Here is a 22393-nt window from a genome sequence, read left to right on the forward strand (position 1 = left end):
TCTCTTTTTCCCTCCAGGTACCACAGCAGCAGCTAACTAGTTCTGGTGTGTTCTAGATGGAGGATGGCGTTATCCCAAGAAGCCCAAGCGATTTCTGTCTGTGCCTTTCACCTCTAACGCAACCGAAAGCTTTGGGGCCGCTTCACCTGCTGCCTGACGATTGTAAAACCCACATTTACACTTTGCACGAATAAAATACAAAGAAGAGGCAAGCGTGTGTCTTCACCCGTTTGTAAGCAGTTTCCCCCAGTTGCGGTGTGTTTTGCCAAGTGCAAACACGGGTCTCGGCTGCACTTCCCATTCAAGTGCCTGCCACTGCTGCTCGAAGGCAACGCGGTGCCGCATCCCCGCGCTGCCCGAGGCGCTGTGCTGGGGGCGGCCAGCCCGCGTCAGGGCTGTGTGCATTCCGGCTTCCTTCCCCCCACCATTTTATGACCGTAGCCGCTCCAGCGCGGCCCGCTCCGCTCTCTCGGCGGGTCGCAGCGCCGGCCGGGGGCGGCCCGTGCCCACGATGCGCTCTGAGCTCGCGCTGTTTGCGCAGCGCGTGGCTCGGCGCTGTGTGGAGAAGCGGCCGGCGTCGATCGAGGCGGGCTCAGCCCGGCACGAGGCGCTGCGCAACCGCGCCTGCCCGCCCTGAGCCCGCCATGCTCCCCCAGCCCCGCCATGCGCGGGCCCTTCCCGTCACGTCACAGCGGGCGCCGCGTTCCGCCGCTCCGCCCCGAGCGGCCCCGCCGGGCTCCCGCACGTCGTACGGGGCGGGACTGTCGCTTTCGGCGCCTGGAAGGCGTTCCCGAGCACCGCGGAGATGGTAGGAAAGCGTTGGAAGGGGCGTTTCGGAGCTGCGGTGTTTGCTGTGCGTTCTCACGCGGTGCTGCAGCCATCGGTGTGCAGCCGTCGGTTGCCTTATTGAGCTGGTTTTAACCACCCTCACACATCAGAGCCGAAATCGCCTTAATCCTATTTGAAAGGGGGGAGGGAAAAAAAAACCCCAATCTTCTTTTTTATTGTCGTGGGAAGCATGCGTTTATTTCGAATACACTTCTTTTGTGGTATTCACTCTGCAACTCCCTAACCAGCGTTATTTGCCTCGCGGGGATCCGTAATGAGATCCCGAAGAGAGATGTAAAACACCTGTGGGTACAGCACTGGGAACGGCGGTTGTGGCGGGGCTCTCCGCTCCCGTTTTCCCTCCCTGAGGTGCGTTTTGGCTGCAGTCCCTGCTGCTTTCTGCTCCCCGTGCAGGTCGGTGCCCTGCAGCCCTGAGGGCAGCCCAGGTGTGCCCACAATGAAGTGCGAGGATGTTGTCACCAAGGTCGCTTGTTTTTGAAGAGAAATTATCATCCCCCGGGTTGCCATTTTTATGTAATGACTGTAAAACATGCGTTGTTTTGAAGCTCTGGTCAGCACTGTGTGGTGGAGTCAGAATGTCCCTCCTGCTCATCGCTGGGCTGCGGCCGGGTGTCTGTGTTAAGTTGTGTCTTATGCTAATGCGAAACACAGGAATTGCTGGGGTTGGGCTTGTCAGATTTCTGCAGTGATTGGTAAATTCTCATAAGTAACACCGCGGTTATTTGCCGTTGTTGTACTTCAGAAAGGATGGACATGAGCTGCACAAATCACCAGCTTTGTGCTGAACCGGCCGGAGGTGTGTTTTAGCACATTGCTGAGAAGTGCCCTTCTGAACCTGCGTCTTTATTTCCGTGAAGGTGCTGAGGCTTCTCGATAGATCTGCTGTCCTGCCATGTGCTATAAAAGTAGCCTGGAGTATCAGCAGAGCTGGGTGAAAGAGGCTCCCCTGTCTGTGAAGAGACGTGGCCATAATACTGCCTGCCTGGCCTAATGGAGATGCATATACCTTATAACCCTACTTAACTGCGTTTTTATGAAGTGAGAATCTAAAAGATACTTGTTTGCCCCGACTGGGAGTCTATGGGTTTCTGTTGGTGTCTCTGTGATGGTTCTAATGGCTGGCAGTGTTTAATGAGTCATATCTCCGTGTGGTTACAGATAAAGATTTCAGAAATCATGTTCTGATAACAACGCTGTACGTGCCTCCAAAAATGCGTTAATGTGACAAAGCCTGCATGTGCACAGTTCGGTAGAAGAATGATCCCCGAGTGATAACGCGTGGCTTTCAGTTCCTTGTTCCGCAGTGAGCATCCCGGCATTCATGTTTATTTTTGCATTTCCTTTTGCTATTGTTTCCAAGCTCCAGTGCACGGCATTGTGAGGAAGCAGAGGAGGCCCCAGCTGTGCTGATTCTGCCCCGCGGGTCCCTAGGTGGTGCTGTTTCTCCTCTCTGGAATGGCAAATTGCTCCTTATTTTTACTAACAGTTCTTAGGGGTGTTTTGGGAAGAAAGCAAAAGAGTTGGAGTTCTGGGTTCCTTTTTGAGACTGTTCTTCTGAGACTGAGTATGCTCACATTCAAGAAGTGGGAAGGAGAGCCTGGTGCTTGATGCCTGTAGGCTGATGGCCCCGTGAGCTGATCGTGGCTGTGCTGTATAGCCTTCTCTTGGCTTCTGCTGGGCTGCATCAAAGTGTGGGCAACTCACATCTCTCTGTAAATGTCTACTTGTTGAACAGGCTGCCCAAACAAAAAACAAGGTGTTGGAGTTTCTTTTTGTTTGACGAGTCTGTTTGTGTGATGCTTTTTGAAATGCGGAACATGTAAACATGGCCTCTTTTAATGAAGCCTATGGGATAGGGGTGCTCTCCAGTTTACATTTCCTAGTAATGGACAGAAATGATGGTCAGTAAAAGGCAAGCCAAGTTAAAATGAGGTGAAGGTGACATTAGGATAGTCCTTGCAGGTTAATAATGGAATCTCACCATGGCTTTTTGAAAGCCTGTGTCCCAGGCAATGATCCTGGTGAAACCTGTGCTGTTCCCAGGTTCCTGCTGCACGTACCAGACATTACCACATCCATCACCCAGCCCCTCTGGGAGGAGGGCTCGTGCTGTTTGGAGCTCATGGAGCATTTCCACACTGCTTCTTTCAAAGCAAAGGTGGGTCTGTGTTGCCAAGGCTCTCTCACTGCATGTGATGTCTTTGCAAGGCACAGGAGAAGAGCAGTATCTGGTCTGTTGCCTTGATCTTTGCAGGTTATGCATTATTGATTGTATCACTCTCAACTTGGTGTCTTTGAGACCTACTGGGCAGTTTCTTCAAAACTGGGAGTATGGTTGAGCCTGCACAAGATTCCTGAGCAGCCGGGGCAGGAGAGCTTCTGTCAGTGGTGCCCACTGAGGGAGGAGCGTTGGTTGTCCATCTGATGCAGCTCTGACGTGCTGCATGCTACGGGACTCTGGGGTTTGGGGAAAGCTGTTTCCATTAGAATGATCTGCCTCTCACTTCACTGCCCCCAGCGGTTCAACACCAGCCACCCCACATGAAGGACTCTGGTTGCTTACCTTCCTGCTACTTAGTTTAATTATCTTTATCGTTTCTTGGCAGGTTTTCTTGCATCCTCACGATGAAGGCGGTGCGGTGCCATGCGCTGTTATCCTGGTCCTTATGGGGACTTGCTGCTCCTGGTGCAGAGTGAGTGACCTCCTTGTAGCCCACCAGCATCCCAGGTAATGTCCAGTATAGTCAGCTGTCTGTCTGCACAGTTAGAGAGAACGACTTGTGCCTTGTTGAATTTTGGTGGAAAAGAGTCAGTCTTTGTTTGTACCTTCACTTCTGCAAAGCAGCTGTTAGAGGTACAAAGCTGAGACCTCATGAATACCACACATCTGTGTTGCAGCTTTCTGCAGTGATAAATGATCAAATACGAAGCTCACCTGTTTAGCAGTGGACAGTAGATTTAAAGTTGAGGGCTAGTTGTTAAATGAGATTTAACACATTGATTTTGCTATAAAATTAATAAAAATGCTATTTAACTTGAACCCTGCAATTGCAAAACAACTCTATTTTCTGCCAGTGTCTTGGCTGCAGTTAAGAATCTTTGTTGTTGTTTTCAAGCTCTTATATTTAATGAGCTCTTTTAGAAATTAATATTTGCTTGCATGGAGTGATCCTTCAGCTTTTATTGACACACATGAGAGATGATCCAGATAGAACTTGTAACCTAATGCGACTAGAGCAACTTATGGAATAAGCCTAGTTGTGCAAGGTGTGCCATAGCACTACACTGCTCATAGTGGATGAGATGTAAAAATAAGATGGTAAGATCATAGTATTGGCAGTGCTTAGTGGAACAGTCCTGTGCCTGGCCTGCCAGCTGAAACCAAGCTGTTAGAAGTCGACATTAGGAGGCTGATAGTAGCTGCTCGCGTGCGACTTTCCCTTACAGCAAGCATATATTTCTTGGTTGTGTGGGCTGAGGTTCTTCCCATGTCCGATTCAGGAGGGGTTCTGTAAGCACCTGGTGCTAGGCTGGATAAACCTTGCTCTTCTAAACTCAATTTCACATCACCTCCAGCAGAAGCTTACTTCTCACTGTCAAAAACACACAATGATACCTGGGAGTACTTATCTGATGAAATTTGAGGAGATAACTTTAATTACCTTCCAATAATTAAATTACTAAATTCAGAAAACTAGATCAGCAGAACGATCCGCGATATAATTGGATTTGTTGTATGTACTCTAAAATCAGTCAAGATTTCACAATTAAATAAGAAGCAGCATGTTAAAAAGCAGCAGCTATGGCAGTATCTCCCACATCATCCATATACATGCTATAAATAAGAGCAGGATATTAAGATAAATAAGGTAAAATGCCCTTTTAACAGATCTGTGAGGATTTATAATAACCGGAATGAAGGATGTTCCTCAGATATCTTGTTTGTATTCATGATGCTTTTCCTGGATTGCCCAAAGACCAAAACAGTGATCTTAGCAGTAACGAGTACCTTGTTCAGTGTCTTCAAATTTGAATACTTGTGGGAAACTCTTTGCTAAACAAACCATAAAACTGGAGTTTAGAATTAACCGTAGAATCAGTTAAAAGACCCAGACTCAATAAGCAGCCAGCACAAAAAAAGTGTGGGGAGGAATTTAGCTCTCAGCAGTGTTCACTGATCGTATCTCCCTGGAAAAGGAGAACAAAGGATCCAGTAAAAGTTTGGGCTGGTGCATTTTAGAACACTCTGAGCTTATCATTAGCCAGGAGCAAGAGGCTCCACTCCACAAGAGAACACCATGATGTTCCACTGGTGCACAATCAGTCAGTGCTATGAATGAAACGGGGCGTCTGAGACAGAGCACAGCATCATAGCTTGGAAACAGCTTCTTCCTTCTGCTGCATGCCTTGCGTGTAGGTGACCTCTTGGCTCTCTTCATTTTTGCAGCTGAAACAAGACAGTTTTATTAAATATTTGTAATGGTAATGAAGGAAAAGCACTGTTAGTTATTTGAGAAGTTCCATTACTCAAGCATGAAGTTATTTTCCTCTGAACTGGTGCAAATGCCAGAGTAGCTTATTGTTACATTTCTTTCTGGAGAATGCATGCTGTGTGGCAGAGCCAGCACCAATCCCACAGTTATATGAGCTGCACAAAAGTTTGTCGTGTCAGTCTTTTTTTCCACCATTTGACTTTTGGTGTCCAGCAGTCTGGCTAAATGGCCTCTTGGCAGCGCAGATTGTTTCCCCTTAGATTGTGTGACCTTTGGGAGAGATTATCTCTAAAATGATTCCCCTCTCGTTTCACTTCTTGTTTTTCCATGAAAAAAAGAAGAAATGGCAATTGGTGAGCTAAAAAAAATTGCAAGTTTGTTGTCTAACCCATGTGTGTATCCTGTTTAGTTTGGAAAGGAGTCTCATTTCGTAACCATTTGTGGGAATAGCTGAACAGCAATGTGTTTTTGCCTTCTCCCTTGTACTCGCATATTTTTCCCTATTTCTTGTCTTTGTATCTTTGAAGGATTTATGCAAGCATTGCTACAGTAGTTAACTGTGGTACTGTCAGTATCATGAACCGTGGGGCTATTTTTCACAAAAATCAGCCATTCCTCCAGTGGTGAAACAAACCCCTTAGATAGATCCCTCTTAATGCCTTAGGTAGGTCCCAAAATAGACATATTTTGCTGGCAACAAAACAGAACTACTTTGAAGTGTGTGGTAGAGAAATAACATCTGCTGTGATTAAAAATCTTGAAGGAGGAGCTTATACATCCTAAAGATCAAATCATTGTAAAAATCGCTTTCAGACACAGAAGCACTTCCCTGTATTAGGAAAAAAAAACTGTTTGCCTTTTTTTCCTGTGATATAACAGCAGAACATCGTACCTTCTTCTCCTGCATAGGCAACAGGCTATTACAAGAAAGATGAGAACTCCCACAATGCAGGCTATCACGACAGAGACAAGCACACCTAGAAGAAAAGGGGAAGCACACAAAACAGTTGAACTCATTTACTTGAGAGGAGAAAGCTGATCTCTAATCTGTCATAACAACTTTTTTCCCACATCTGCAACTTTCCTGCCATATACTTGTATCACTTTTGCAGTCATGGAATGGATAAGTTTGCACAGATGTGTATAAGAAAGTCTCAGTCCCACAGCTGAGTCCATAGTCAGGATGTCAAATCAGACACCTGCCAGACTCACAAAACCAGCATGCAGCCAAAGGCTTAGCGTGTGTCTTTGGTTCCCTGGCACAGGCTGCCCAGGGAAGCTGTAGGTGCCCCAAAATGGAGGCATTCAAGGCTGGGCTGAAAGGAGCTGTGGGCAGCCTGACCTGTGGATGACAACAGGCCCACAGAAGGGGGTTGGAACCTGATAATCTTTAAGGTCCCTTCCAATTCAAATCATGATATGATTCTGTGATTTGATGCTGTAACATATTAGAGAGCATAAGCAAAAATGAAGAGGTAAACCCAGGGAACAAAGGATTTGATGCCTGTTGTTTTTTGTGACAGGACATTATTGAATGTGAGCAGTTGAAGAGAGATGTGCTTTGTCTTTGATAACGTTGATTAAAGGCACCTAGAAAGGTAAGAATGAAATCCAGATTGCAGTCTGAACAGCCGAGCGATCTCTTGTTTGCACTGAGTTGTTAAACACTGTCACTATAATCTCACTTTTGTTAAAGACCTTCATGTATAATTTTTACAGTAGAAGTATTTTTGCTATTTTGGCCTACCCTAACACCGTGAAGGTGAGATTTCTTCACTACATTTTCACATTTCATTCACACACTATTTTTTATGTTTTATCAAATGACCGGTTGTCTCTGAGTAAAGGCAGTGCTACAGTGAAGATGCATCACGTGGGCAGCAAAACATAACACCAAATAGAAAATTGCAAAACAAAAGCTTGTTGGTTAAAAAGAAGAGGTAGGGAACACTCAGGTTCGTGTTTTAGATTTCTGTCTGATGAGGACATCTTGGGAAATTGAGATAGGAAGCTTTTTAACAACACTGGACACCGATTCCTGCTTAATTTGTGAGCAGTGGAAGGTTTGAATCTCTAGAGGTTCCTTCCAGCCCCTGCAATTCTGTGATTCTGTGAATGCTGTAATAAATTTCAGCTGTGTGTATGTGGAGCTGATTTTATTGGAATAGGTTGCTAACAGGCAAAATAAATTCTAAGCATGCTTGAGTTTTGGTGAGCGATCCTTTAGGATTTGAGACATTTTGAATTTTAGTGCTTATTCATGGTGAGCGTGAGTTTAGATTTCAGTCATTGGCATCCAAACTTGGATGTTCTAATACTGGAGTTATTTGAGTTTGGGACACAAAGCACAGCTCAGTGGCTCCATCGTGTGGCATCTGCACTGTGATGAAGATAAGCAGCCCTCGGTCTTGACTCTGCAAAGGCAGAAATGTTGCTCTGAAGAAGTGCTTTTTGGTTGAGGTAGGAGTGTGCACAACAGTATTTCTTTCACACACTTCTGTAGTTGTCTGTCCCAAGCCGTGTTTCAGTGAGTGGCCTCTCCTTCCCTGTTCAACAGTAGTGCTCTGTTCCTGCCTGTGGTACCTCTGGCAGCATCAGGCTGGCATGCAGCAGCCAGGTGCACTTCAGCTGTGCGTTGGGGGAAAGCTTTGTTTTCCTTTTGTTTTTCATTTTTGAGTTACGGGACTGCACCTGTGAGGGAGCTTTCATGGCTGGGGTAGGTGGAATGTGAGATTACAGGGATGATGGATACCTTTCTTGCAGTGGGTAGAACACTTCTGCTGTGGTTCACTGGTGGCCAATGAGCCTTTGTAATTATGTGTACTTAGACTGAATGGGGTTTCTATTAAAGTAGCACTGAGCAATGTCTTTTGTAGCCATAGAGACCTGTTATTGAGTGAGAACAATGGGGTGGACAATAACCCATATAACTCAGCCCTAGTAAGTTATGCCAACATTAAGAAAAAACTGAAAATGCTTTTGTAGCAGGTGTCACGTCTGCATGGGAAGCAACAGTGTAGCTTAGTAGAGGAAGAGCCAAATCTTGGTTTTGGCTTTGGCAATGGTTCACTGCAGCAGTTTTGAAAATGTCACTTCTAGGTCAAATCTGATCCTATAGATGGACATAATAATGCTTATCCCGTTTCTGTGAAGTGTTTAGATCCCCAGATTAAGACCATGCTGTCTGATGTTCACTTATTCAGTAACTCGTTACTTTAAGAATTGAGTGTGGTTTACAGAGAAAGAGTAGACAGGTGCAGCTTAAGACCCAGATGGGAAACAGCATTTCTCATCCCTGTATCTATTATATATTGTTGTTGTGTAATGCTGTACAGTTGAGCTTTTAAATCAGCTCTTTCTCATAAAATGACTGATTTTATTTTTTTCTTTCACCTATAACACTGGATCATACAATGTACAGTGTTGCAAGTTATTTTTGCTTGTCCAGTTTGAGTTTCTCTTGAGGACCTTTTCCAGTTCTCTATAAATACCCCAGGACAGCCTACTTGAAATGCAAAGCTGTGATTCCTTCTAAACTTGTCTGCAAAAAAGTTGGCCTGATATTACTGAGAACCAGAGATGTAACTGAGGGGAGAAGGCCAGCTCAGTTAAGCTGGCTGAAACCATTCAGCTGTAGAGAGCTAATTAGTGCTTGGAGTGGCAGAAGATAGCCCTGCTAAGCATGACGAGGCCGAACAGTCTGCCTCCCTTCATCTCCTTCCCTTTGATCGGGGTCAGAAGGGCTGCTTGGTATGGCTTGTCTGATAGCTGCTGTGAAACAAGACTTTGTATGTACTCTTTGGATGCCTTCACTCTTACATAGCTACCCATGCAGATGGGGGGGTTGAAAAAAAAGAAAGCTAACTGCAGGAGAGTGGAACTGTGATATTTCTGTGCTGGTACAGTGCAACAGGACTGCCACAGCAATATTTCATGTTATCCCAAAATGCTGCGTGCTATTTCTTTGCTTAGAAGGGTTTGTACAGCTTACCTTCACGGAAGGAGATAAAAACAAGTCTTTCACGAAACTCCTGAACGTTTCGGAAGTTATTGACCATTTCCAGGGGTTCTGGGTCATCACTCTCTGTGCAGTACATGGCTGTTTCCAGTGCCAGCAGCTATAAGGGAAAGCACACTGTTCAGCTCCCAGGAGCAGGAAAGATAATGCTGGTGTATCACTGACAGTCCATTGGAAATTATAGATGTCAAGCAGAAAGGGGTACATGAAATAATACTTGGAAGTTTATGGCCTGTGTGACTAAATAGAGAATAGTGTGTAAACAGTGGTGACATCTCTGAAACCTCTACCTGTACGTGTGTTTTATGTACTGAAAAAGTATAGGCTGATTAGTAATTAGCTGACAGGAGAATTGAATGGGAGGAAACGTTGTGGTCCTTTGCAGCACAGTCTAAATCCTAAGCAGTACCATTTCATGAAGGAGCTCAGCAAAGAGCTCGTGCTTTGGTAAAATGGTCTGGTACAGTGGATGAAGTTAAGAATTGACTCTCATCACAGGTAACACGTGGTGGTTATATCTCATATTAAAGATGATAATAACATTTTTAGTAACAGTTTTTCCTTGTGTTTATAATTAAATGAATTGGAAGATAGTGTGTGCCTCCGGTGGCGCAGCGGTAGAATTCCCGTTTGCAACACCAGGGGGCCCGGGTTCGAATCCCCTGCTGTGGAGCAGGGGGTAGAAGTGCCGCTCTGCTACACAGAGGGCTCGAATCCCGGGAGTTGGACTCGATGATCTCTAAGGTCCCTTCCAACTCGCACAATACTATGATACTATGATATGATATGATACTATGATAGTGATTACAAACTAATGTAATACATCAGTGTCCACTGAAAACGAAAAAGCTAATTAGATGAGAATAGAAGCCTTAAGTTGGAGAAAAGTCTGGGGATTCAGGTGTGACAAATAATACATCACAAGCTTTTTAGCAATGTTAACATCTACTCAATCCATCACGCCTAAGTTAGTCAGGATCAGAGCATGGAGGGACTTAGAGTTGAGGGTTCTGACATGAAGCCTTGACAAAAATGATCTGGTAGTGTCTCATGGAAGGACTCTCAGCAGGGAGCAAGTACACAGTAAGGATAAATGGATTTCACTTGATTGTGAGCTTTCAAGCTGTTACTATATCGATTGCTATTTGATTGGCTGCCCATTATTTTCACTGACTGCAGATGCTCAACCCATAGTGAATAGGGTATTGATTTAAGTCAGTTCTGTGACATGCACCCCACCTGAAGGGTTTTAGCAATGGTCACTTTCCAGTTCGATAAGAAAATAAGACATATCCATGAAAACAGAAGATCCATTTACTATTCCTTAATGAACATCAATCAGGACAATACGTGTTGTATTTAAACTTGCCTGCTCTTGTGAGATTGTAACGGGGTGCCGGAAGACTGTCCAGAGAACACTTGGGTAGCAAGGAGGAGTTGTCAGGGATCCTTCATAGCGATAGTACTCATCTGGCCTGTCAGGAAGCAGTTCCTGAACATTGAAACCGGGCACATGGACCATCTGATCTAAAACAGATCAGATCGTGTTAAATGCTGCATCGTTATTGTGTGGATGGTATAGTAGTGAAGTGATTCTGCTTTGCAGTGAGCAGGGTGCTTTATCTGATCACTAGGAAAAGAAAAGTACTTTTTAGCAGAGATGATCCCAGTTTTACATAGGAAACCCAAAAGTCTGCATTTCCTATATACCAATCTTGTCTTAGATACCAGGTCAGAATTTTGTAAAATAACCTGTAGCCATGTTAACCAAACAACAGCTGGTGCAGGAAGGAAGGGCCACATGGGTTTGTGTGTCTTGCTAGCTATACACTCTCCAGAGTAACGCATTGAATATTCAAAGTCTCTCAGCTTATAGCTGCTTCGCATGGGGCTGCCAGACTGTTTCTGCAGCTGGTTCAGCCTATCACAGGGTACCTCTCCAATACTTCATTACAGCCACTCACCCTTATATTTCACATTCCGGAAGTGCCTGAAGATCTTTTCATAGGATGGGTTGAAGGGTCCAATCTGTAATGAGCAGACTGTTAACAACCATGCAGGTCTTTGTGCTTCTGCACACAGCATTAAGCAGTGTTTGACGAACTCTGTCCTAAGGAAACTGTGTACACCATCCAGATTTAAATTAAATAGAATTACTCTTTGCAACTGAAATATCAAGTACTATTCCCAATAAGGCTTTTAGTCTCTCTGTGGCTATTAAAGGTGCTTTGTTACACTCATGTCTTAACTGCAGCGTAGACCTTTTGCACACACTTGAAAGGCTGAGTTGTTTTGCTTGTTCGGCCTGCAGCACAAAGGAGGAGTAGCCATTTCCTCTGAGAACATCAGTAGACAGAAGTTCTCAACTGACAGGCTGTGCAGCTCGACTGCTGCTTTCTAGTCCAAGCCACATCTTTCCACCCACAAGCATTTCTCAGTCCAGTGCTCCTCATAGACCACAAAGATGAAGAATGAACTGTTGGGTAATGCAGGCCACTGGCAGGGGCAATAACTCCGCTAGTGCTACCAGCGGCTTTTTGGTTTAATAGTCATCAATTCTTCGGTGCTTAGCAACTCCTCTGACAGCAGACCTGGTAGGCTGGTGTCCTTAGCTGAACTGTAAAAGCCGCTGGCTGCCTGAAAGGTTTTCAAGGCCTAATCACCAGAATTAACAACATTCCTGTATTTGATTTTGAACACCATTATTTGGAGGGAAAAAAATAACAGAATCCCCAGCATAAATACAGAGTCAATACTCTGAAGTTTTTCACAGTTGCAGCTTCCAAATGAACTGAGATGTAGCACAATTATTGTCCAGTTCTTAGAACTGCTAGGAAGTGAGGTGGGCTAATAGTCACTTGAATTAGAGCTTGGTCTGTGGACATTGTCACTTTGTCAGTGAAGTGTAGAAGTATTTTCAGACTGTGAGTGAAGGATTTTTTATAACGGCAGAAAATCCCCACAATTAAAAATTGTCTTGATAGTTCAGCTTATTCTATTAATTAAGGCTTTTAATTCTCAAGGAAATATAGATTTGCATATATACAAGCTTTTCAGAATTGTTTCTTAACATCATTATTACCTTTAATTGCCCATATGTGTGGCCTCAGAGGGGAATATAGGAAACTTGTCCTGTCATCTAAAAAAAAGCACTGAATTTACTTGTTTGTAGTTTTGTATTGCTGCTGTAATCAAATACATCATTCAAATATTCTTAGAATCTTGCAGCCTGAAAACAATGATCACATCCCAGTTATCTTAAGTTGCCAAAGGAAGAGTTGTGTGTATGTTTCTGCTGGGCTGACGCTGCTTTGTCCTAAAGTAAGAAGTGCTGAGTAAGCAGGTTTGAAATTCACAGTTGCCAGTTGTTTGATAAGCTATACCAATACTTAGCTTGTAAACTAATGCACAAAATTGATTTAACAATTGAAGTGAATTTACTGGAAAACATGAAACTGGAACAACTCTTTTTTTTACCATTAGCACCTGTTTACATATATGCTGGTGGAATCTGGCCCTTCGTAGTGAAACAGAAAAAGAGGAACACTTGTTCAGCTGCAGTATTGTGAAGTAACCTAAGTGTTTTTTTTTTAAGCTCTCTATGGACTTAATTATTGAAAGCATGTTTAAAAAGAAGAAAACACCACCCCCAGCCTTGTGTCGTACCTCTAGAAGAATAGCCAAAACTGCCAGTCCGTTTGCTTTGTCCATTGCTGCTGTTATATCTGGATATTTCTCAGAGTTATAATGTACAATGTGCACCTACAGAGAAGGAAAAATGTTTTTGTGATAACGCCCTGGGCATGGTAATGTTTTTTATTTCACAACTGAAAAAGATGATTGCAGCCATCTCAAGCTAACAACAGTAGAACAGCAATCTTCAGTGGTTTCTGGGCATAGTGCTGAGATCCTTTATGGACAAAAGCAAAAGGTTTGAAATACCCATCCCCAGCTTCCCTCTGGCTGTTATCCCTCCTGTCTGTATGACTGGGGAGCAAAAAGAATGATTGTTTCATCTTCAAGGCACCTTGTTTGTAGTACCAGCACTGGTTAATGTTTCTGGAAAAGCCCAGTGTTTCTTTAGATCACTTTGCAGTCCAATTGGTACTGCTTTCCAAAATCTATTCCCAAATCCATAATTAAGGATTAGGAAAGATAATGAGTAGTTGTTCAGTAGAACAAAAAAGCGAGTAAAGATAGAAAATGGAAGACATTGTTCAAGCCCAGCCAAGCAGTATTGTGCAGCTAAAAGATGGCAGTGAAACCAAGCAGTCTGCTTGGAATTACTTGAGAGACCCAGCATCAGCCCTGAGTTTAAAATATAACTCGTTAACTTGTAGTACTTTGGAGCCCACCCTATTTGTGGTGCACAAAGCATATTTTAATTGTACACCCAGATGATAAACACTTGGATTAGAAACTTGCAGCCTTTTCACCACTACACCAAAGGTAAAGATTTACCATTTGAGATAGTGCCCAGCCTTCTTTATTTCTTTCATTGATTTGAGCATGTCTTACCTCTGCTGCAAAGTGCTTCCCGCTGACCGTGTGCTCGGAGCCTTCCGACTTGTTTCTGTTTCCCCAGTGCAGGTGAAGTTGAGATGCAGTGTATTCAAAAGGGAGGTTTCTGATGTGCATGGTAGGTGACAGATGCATTTTCACTGTAAGCAGATCGAAGGCAGGGGCAAATGATACCACAGCTTTTAAGGAGGGGGCAAATAAAACTACGATAGCTAAACCTAATATGTAGGGAAAGAACAATGCGGAATAGCTACATTCTTAACTTGGAATCCATCCCAGTCTGTAGGTAGGAGCTAAACTCTTTAAGTTCTCATTAACTCTTTCTAAGCTGTTCAGAAGAATTTAGAATATTCCTTTTTCTGTTTTCTTTAACAAAATGAACTGAGTGTGGGAATTATTGCTCGTGGAAATCTCTGTCCTCCTTGAATAATGCAAGGTTATCTCAGCTTTGTTAAAGAGGAAATTATTGAAGTATTAAAGCAAAACTTAGGCTCGTTTTCCCTCTCTCATTCCCCTTACAATGGTTAAAATGTTTTAATAAATTAATATTCTGTAGTATTTTTGAAATCTTGTTATATTGAACTCCTCTGTCTGTTAATCCTCTCTCAGGAGCATGTGTCAACACCATGTAAACTACTGATCTCTCCTTCCCTCCCCCATCCCTGGTCAAACCCAGAGTGCTGCTGTCAAGCAGCAAGATATCTGCTGACCTAAAATATTAGTGTTTCCTCTTTCAGCATGGTGGAATGAGCTTTTTAGTATACCTGCTAATGCTGCTTGGTGTGGAGGGCAGACATATTTTGTGTATAACTTAGAGTAGAAAGGGGATTGGGATGTTCTCTATTGTCACTATTTACTGAGAAATTTGGTGCTTCATTAAACAATGATTTGTATAAAGAGAAGATCACCTGCTTTGCAGTTTATCTTTACTGGTTTCCAATGTGATTATGATTTATTTCTGACATGTCCCAGATTTGCAGGAAAAGCAAGGCTCAGAACTTATGAAGGAGCAGCTGCAGCCCTTCTTCTGGTAGCTAAAAAGCATTTCTTGAGGTCTGCTGTTCTGTCTAGCTGAAGTAGGTAATTACATCTGGCGTAGATGGCAGTGAAGCACCTTAGCTGTGTGTAGGAATAACTGATATGACAGTCCTAAATATCCTACTGACTTCTTCTCTAGCCATAAGAGAAGATAGCAGCAGATGCTGTAATAATTACTCTAACAAAGAGTTTATTTTCTATTGCGCCCAACTAAGAGATTGGTCTGTACCTGAAGAATGGGTTTATGATGCTGTACAGAGCTGCTTTATCTCACTGAAAGCATGAGGAAAAAATGAGAAGTCTGCATTGCAAGCATGTTTTAACACAGAGCATGCCAGAGAAGAGCAGAGGCTGCAGAGGTTCTTTTGATGCTTAGAGGATACAAGAAGAGCCTTATTCGTGACCTTATTGACATGTCCTCAAGTGTCTCACGAAGGGAAAAAAAGATGGGACTAACACAACTGTTCTTGTATGTTGTGTTGACACAGTAGATACTGCAGATCTTTATGGGACTGCAGCTTCTCTGCTTTTTACTTTGTGTTCTGACAGTTTTGGTGCAGCCAGGCAGGGCATATTTGTAAGCCGTTTCTAATTATTTTTCTGTTCTTTTATCTGTTTGTCTTATCCTACACTATAGGAGGTTTCTACCTCAAGCCAAAGGAGCAGAGTAGTGCTCCTTTTTTCTTTTTCCTCTTTCAATTCTGCTTGCAGTAAATCCGTCTGTGCTTTGGACATTCACAGGTTTCCCTAATGTGTTCTCTAGATATACATATGCTGATGAAAAGGCATCATAGCTTAACTTCAAATGACAAAGTAATTTGCCCATAAAATACACAATTACAAACTCCAGCAACTTTCCTACGCAATGGTTTGCTGTCATTGAGCTCCCTTACCTGAATGCCCATTATTAGTCAGTGTAAACTGGTCAGTGGAAGACACATTGTAGCCTATGAATTCTAAAGGCGAGAGATTAGAATCATACTGGAGAATATCTTTGTGAAAATCTATCGGTGATTGAAATACTCCTCCACAAAATGGATATTTCTTCGGCCAGGTGTTCTCTCCATCAGGACCTGCATAAATTGACAAAGAGACGCATTTGTCAGCCTTCACTCTATCCAGTTAACACCCTCCTTTCCCTCCCCCAGACTGATTCAATTATCATTCGGAATTTGGAAGAGGAGCCTTTACTGAATTTTGCAGACTTTTTTATTTAGCTTTTCTTAAGTCCTGTTTCCAGTATGCCACTTAATTGAGAAGGGCCTGATTTCCATTAAGATGCATTTGCTGGCGGAGGAAATACCAGCAGAAATCTCACATAAAGACAGTTCATCATCCCTTGATTTCGGACAGCCTTGGCTGCCATTTTATAGCTTGGTGGATTAAGCCTGTGGTAACACCACCACAGCCAAACGCAGTGCTTTTGACCCTCTAATGGAGGTGTTGTCTCTCCTTGAAGTCCTCATACACAAGTGAAACTCTGTCTACGCCAGCATTATTTACTGACATGAGTGACTTTTCCCTATAATATTTACAGGCATGTGTAGGTTAATATCACTCTTCCTGCATTCTGAAGAGAATTTCTGACGGAAGTGACTTGATGTTGACAGAAGAAAGCTTCCATATTTTCCAGCAAACACCTTATAAACTTTTCCTTATCGTACAAACTGTTGTGTTCCATCTAATAATATTGCACAGGTCACAGTAAGAAGCTAATTTGCAAAAATGAAAAGTGTTATGGTAATTTGACCTGCAATAACTTGATCAAACTCTTGCAGAACTTTTTTCCTCACCACCTTTTGCCCTAGGCAGTCTCTACAAAGAATAGATAACATCAAGACATTTTTGGTCTACTTATCTACATATTCACAGCAAGCGGCTGTTCAGAATCTCTAATCTGGGACTCTTTCGTTTCTCTCAAATACTTGAAGATTCATCGATTCTTTCTAAAGCAGGAAGATCTTTTGGGGTCACAGAGACTGATTTGGTAACCCAGGCCACTGGACCTCCTTGGATCAATTACTGCTTTAAAGAGGCTATATTTTTTAGGGGGGGGGGGAAAGAAGTTTTCCTTTAACTGTTGCAGATAAGAGATGCTTCGTACTTGCCCAATGGATAATTGCATTCTCTGGAAGCTTGCTTGTCACAGTGAATTTGTCTATATTTGATCTCATTTAGATAGCAGTGGCTTTAAGTCTTTTGCTTGGAAACTGAAGAGCCTGCTGTGAGCATGCTTGTGTTCATCTGGAAGTACTTACAGAGGATGTTGTTTCTTGCTTCTTTAAACTAAATAGATTTAGTTCCTTCATTTTTTTTATTATTTTTTTTCTTTTCCAAGCTGAAAAGAGCACTTGTTACTTTTCTGTTATCTCACCAAGATGTTAGAGAAGATCCTTCAAGGCTGACAGTGCTCGTGGGACTTGCACATTTGGCTGACCAACAGAAGAAGAAAGTGGGCCTACAAGGTGCCTGTGTTACTGAGGTTCTCACAGAAGATCCAGGTTCTCTTAATCTGCACTCAAGTCGTAAAATGCACTGGGTCAGTAGCACGGGGAATGTCTGAGGTATTTTGCAGTCACGCAGAGCACTCTGCCCCTGTTTTCAGCCAGCTGGAAGCTGTACAGCTGCAATTAGCCCAGGGCTGAGTCAGTAGTGAAGGATGAGAGCCTAGGCTACGTGCCACAGCAACATGACCACATGGTTTCCATTTTGCTCAGAGCACAGGCAGAGCTCAGTCATACCATTCTATGTACACATGGCCAGTACGTGTGGATCTTTTGCACGTGTGTCCAGAGGGAAGCTTGTGAGTTAGAGGAATTGCTAAGGGCTGTAGCTATCCCTGCTACCCCATTCAAATGCTGTGTGAGAACATTTGTCATGTTCTAGTTCATTTGCTATAGCTGTCATTTCCTTAGGGAAGAGGAGGTATCTTAGCACAGTTTCTCCGCAGCTCACTGGACTGAAGTTAGAATATATAGCAGAATCCAAAGAATCAAAGCACAGGTCTCCAGTTCTATCGATTGGCACCTGCATTTCTCCTCCGCCCTTTACCTTGTACCTTGCCCCTCAATCTTGAGATCAGCCTGCACTCGCTACAGTGGCCTGACTTCCTTTGTTTTACTGTTGACTTACTTTTATTGGGGAGCATTGGGAAGCCTTACAGGGGTAAAGGTAAAAATGGTGGAAGGTGAAGGCTGCCATAACGAGTCAGTGTCAGTAGGAGATTATGGAGGACAGGCTCCTTTCTGGCTTTGACTGCAGTCTTTCCAATTGCCATCTTTCTCTATGCAGATCAACATTCCTTTTCTTTTTTTCCAGAAAAGAACCTGTGTATTTCAATTGCTATATTGATTCTTTTGAAGTTGCTGTTTTACATTTTCTAAATAGATTTAAAAACCAGTAGTTGAAGGAAAAAATAATTAGGTTAGAAATAGGATTGCAGGGTCAAAGCGCTGAACTGCAGCACATGAGGTTGAGTATTGTGAAGAATACAGTCTGTACAGTCTGAATAATACACTGGTACCAAAGTTCCCCAGACTGCAGATGTAACTAATTTAAACGTGCATAGCCCTGGGAAGAAGGGCAGAATTTCCCCTTTGCAGGTAGCAAAAAATCCCTTTGTTTTCCTTACTAACCAGCAGTTAGGTTCATCTGCTTGCTGTTGGAAAACCTAAGCTTCTTTTATTCAAAGTATGTTGAGCATTTTTTTGCTAATATGAATATGAAATCTCTGTCCATATGTTGATGGTTACGGGAATATCTAAAGATATGTCAGCTGACAATTTTCTTTCACATACACGTTGTGAGTCATGTAACCTGGAGCACAGGCAAAGCAAGCAGCTGTCAGCAGCAAGTTAAATCATGGAGATTCCTGGAGTTGTCGTTGGCTGCTCCAAGGGCTTATGAAGAAGCATTTTTTGCTGAGATTCTCAGTAAAGCCTGCTTCTGTGTGAGTATGTGGTGTGTGAAACACAGCTCTGAATGGGGAAATGCTGGCCAGAGAACTTGTTTGCTTAAAGTAAAATTTCTAGTCAGTTCTAGTCTCTAGTTAATTATCACACAAAGTAGTACTTACCAATATAGGACCATTTTGACCCTGTTTAAAAACAAGCAAAATGTTAGTGTGAGTCTTTGAAATTGAGCTTATGCTGTAAATTAAAGAAATTGTCCCTTAAGTCCATGTACTGAAACTTACTTCCATCTGACTTTCTAGTTCCAGATGTTGAGCAAAAGAAAGAAGTTTTCAAAGGATAGGAGCCCTTCCCACCACATTATGACCAGGGTTATTCAGAGATCTTGCCCATAGGACTTTACTTTCTTGTGGTCGCTTAAATTCTGGAGCCAAACCTTTTTTCTTCTCTTTCTCTTTCTCTCTCTCTCTCTTTTTTGTTTTTTAATAGCCATAGACTATATGTAAGCGTCCCCCATTTCTTCTGGTGAGACCAATAAGGAGTGTAGGCAGGGTGAATTTGTCATCAAAATCCCCATGCCTAATTGAGCTGTTTGAAACACATCAGGGGATTGCCTGTTGCTGCCCTGAGAAATGAGAGGCAGTCCTTTCTGCAAAGGTTCTCTGGGATTTGCCAGAGATACAGAAGATAGGTGGACTTTGGAAAAAGAGGATGTGATAAGGGAACCAGAGTAACTCAGAAAATCCCAGGGGGTTGAGTGGGTGCTAAAATGATCAATATACATCCACTGCTTAAGGAACTGAATGTGGAACAGTACCCTTCCATGCCTTTTGAAATGTCTTGACTTATTTAAACATATATATTTTTAATCTACTTAGGGTCATTCAACTTGCTGTATAATTACAGGCACTTGTCCTGGCAGACCTGAGCAATTGTGGTTATTAGGCTAATGCAGAACTTCACTCACTGAAATATCTGCTTAGGAGGCAGTTCTGGGTGACGAGTCCTGCAAACACTGTGAGTGTGTGCATGTGTATGCATGTGTGCAGGCAAACATTAATCCTTAGGTGCACACACTTGCTCAGTACCCGATTCTTGGCTTTGTTTTTTGTAGTCTGCAGTGTCCTCACAGCTCTTAGCCAAAAACTGCTGTGTGAAATGCTAGGGATTAGTTTGCAGGGATGTGCAAAACAGCTGCACTTTGCTCTTATTAATACATGCTGGAAACACTAAGCTCTGTGGATCCAGTGCATCAGGACCAGTAAGCCTTGCTCTGTTACAGTGGAATTTTTAAAACGAGATGTGTGTAATCACACTGGCTGGATTCCCCAGGTTCCTTCTGGAGGAGAGTACGTGCACTGTCTTGTTGCTACATGAGAAACCCAGTGCTCTTCTCCTCTTCTGTTTGCTGGGATTATCCCTCACTGAGGTTTTTGGGGCCGCTTGTGTCCTGTGGTCAGCATGCTCTGTAGGTACCACTTGCATACAGATAGTGATCACTGTTAGCATGCTTTAGAAATCCCCACATCCTCATTTGAGCAGGGTTTGAAGAAGCATTGGCTTTAACTGAAATAGCCGATCTCCACACCTGCTCTTACTTCATGTTAATATATGCATGAAGTATCAAAACCATAAATATATGCATATACAATTATAATCTAGAACAACCTTAAAACAAGATAATTAGAAGATTTTCAGCAATTTGGGCTTTTATTCAAAATAAAATTAAATTAAAACTTTAAATCTTTTACCAAGTGAAATTTTCCTCTGCCTGTGAGCATCTTTGATGCTCTGTGATTCACTACGCTTGTGCCTTTACTGATGAGCACAATTATAGCAGCTTGTATAGCCAGGGAGAGGGAACATTTTACACTTACTTCATCTAACTTAGACTGGGAGACAAACAGATAACAGATGGCAGAATCTTCTTGATTTTGTCTAAATGAACATGTCAGAGCTATGGATGGCTGTCATCCTTGGGTTTTGAGCAAGGTTGGTGTTACCTTTATTCTGCTTGATAATGAAATTAGAATGAAGCAGACTGTTTACACAGCCTTCTGAATTTGGACAGAAGTTTGGTTCACACCTAGAAGGGTACTACCAACAGCTCCACGCCTGGGAGGGCTCTCCTGCCTCTTTGCTTGTCCTGCAATATGTGCTGATGAGTGACACAGCTACCAGCCCGCATATGCCAGAGGAGTTTCCTAGAGCCTGAAGTGTAGGTTTCATCAATATCCAGGGAATAGATATGCTTCCATATCTAGCTGGTACCATTTGCCACTGGTAAAGTGTGAGGGGAAAATTGTGACAGTCTGCATCTTAATTGGGTCTCTGACTTGGGAAGATGTCAAAAATGAGCAGGTGCTGTAGCTCGCACCATTTGTAGGCACCAGCTGTCTCATTCCAAACTAGGAGTCCTCCAGATTTCCCTGCAGGATGTATTGTCAGACATACCTTTTCAATACATCCTTTCACTTCCAGGCCTTCGGGGTTGTCATTCTGCAGAGCACTGAGCTCTGAAAGCTTCTCAGATGGGAGATTCTGCTGTTTAGCAATTTTTCAGAGGCTGAAATAACAAGCTGAGCTGAAAAGGTTGGAATTCCACCCTGTGTAGCTCATGCTGAAAACCTGGCAAAATACTCATCCTGGCAGGGCTGCACGAGAAGCAGACTGGTCTGGATTACGTGCAAACCTTCAGGTTTTTCCTTCCATGAATATTCATGCTCTCACACAACACTATACTATAATTCTCCCTCCTATCCTATAATCACACTAAATGGATTGTAATAGGCTTGAATGGATGAGAATTAAGTCCTAAAAAGAAAGTGAGGAGTGCTGATCTCCTGAAACAGGTCCCATGTAAATATAAGGCGGTGAGGTTTATTATGTGGGAAGCAGGGTGCTTCACAGGGCATTTTGTTTGGTTTAGTTAAAAAATAAAAGGAGCAGAGAGAAAGATGTTATGGTTCCAAAGAAAGGTGTTACTGACACCAAGGAAAGCTGCTCTCTGCTTCATAGACAGATCACAAAGCAAGGCACGCTGAGCACACAAATGGTCTGTAACGTGAACTAAACCAGAGGACAGATTTCTGTTTTCTTTCTAAATCAGAATACCTATATTGAGAAATTGAACTGCAGATTGCAATGATACACATTGTTGAGCATGCTATTGGAATATTAGTTTAAAAAAAAAGACAAACCAAAACAAGAGCAGTGCTAGTTTTCTGCATACATTAGCTACCCAGCAATAAGAGCAACAATAGCATAGACAAAAGACTTTACCATTCAGCGACGCTGGTACCGAGAGTTGTATCTTTAAGAAGAAAATGAGCACAGCGGTGACTATGGCTCTATTGCAGCTCTTGACTGACATCTCAAGGAAAGTCTTGTAATATACCAACAGTTCACACGTTTCTCTGTACTCTGAAGAAACTCCCTTGTAGGTGTCTGGCAAACTGCAGATTGCACACACGCAGCCCTTCTGCTAATGAGTAATTGCCCTTCTGTTTCCTTGTCTCTCTCCCTCCTTTCAGGTCTGCTTTTTATAAAGCTCCTCGGACTCA

General features: G+C 43.0%; 2 protein-coding genes across 3 annotated transcripts in view; one reads left to right on the forward strand and one right to left on the reverse strand.

Moving 5' to 3' along the window:
• Nucleotides 1-697: 697 nt before the first annotated feature.
• The window catches only part of USP3 (ubiquitin specific peptidase 3), a 70550-nt gene continuing 48854 nt past the window's right edge, over nucleotides 698-22393 (forward strand). The window contains exons 1-3 of one of the 2 annotated variants that reach the window (XM_072345457.1): nucleotides 698-808; nucleotides 3456-3577; nucleotides 6866-6940. The gene's annotated coding sequence lies outside the window, so the exon portion shown is untranslated. The remainder of the gene's footprint in view (nucleotides 809-3455; nucleotides 3578-6865; nucleotides 6941-22393) is intronic. The other variant, XM_072345458.1, reaches the window with a different exon arrangement.
• On the reverse strand, nucleotides 5218-22203 carry CA12 (carbonic anhydrase 12). The gene is made up of 10 exons (XM_072345460.1): nucleotides 22113-22203; nucleotides 18995-19015; nucleotides 15813-15992; nucleotides 13879-14021; nucleotides 13027-13122; nucleotides 11325-11388; nucleotides 10730-10887; nucleotides 9334-9460; nucleotides 6235-6319; nucleotides 5218-5296 (listed from the first exon to the last, which is right to left on the reverse strand). The coding sequence occupies exons 1-10, from the start codon at nucleotides 22201-22203 to the stop codon at nucleotides 5218-5220; spliced, it is 1044 nt and encodes a 347-aa protein (XP_072201561.1).

The sequence above is a fragment of the Excalfactoria chinensis genome, chromosome 10 (genome assembly GCF_039878825.1).
Source record: "Excalfactoria chinensis isolate bCotChi1 chromosome 10, bCotChi1.hap2, whole genome shotgun sequence".
NCBI classification, from domain to species: Eukaryota; Metazoa; Chordata; class Aves; order Galliformes; family Phasianidae; genus Excalfactoria; species Excalfactoria chinensis.

Excerpts from the sequence above, each read along its gene's own strand:
- CA12 (XM_072345460.1), bottom strand. The coding sequence starts at position 22,203 with ATGTCAGTCAAGAGCTGCAATAGAGCCATAGTCACCGCTGTGCTCATT. Across the intron at positions 14,022-15,812 it reads GACTAATAATGGGCATTCAG|TGAAAATGCATCTGTCACCT; the intron begins GTAAGGGAGCTC and ends ATCTGCTTACAG. Across the intron at positions 10,888-11,324 it reads CCGGAATGTGAAATATAAGG|ATCAGATGGTCCATGTGCCC; the intron begins GTGAGTGGCTGT and ends GATCTGTTTTAG.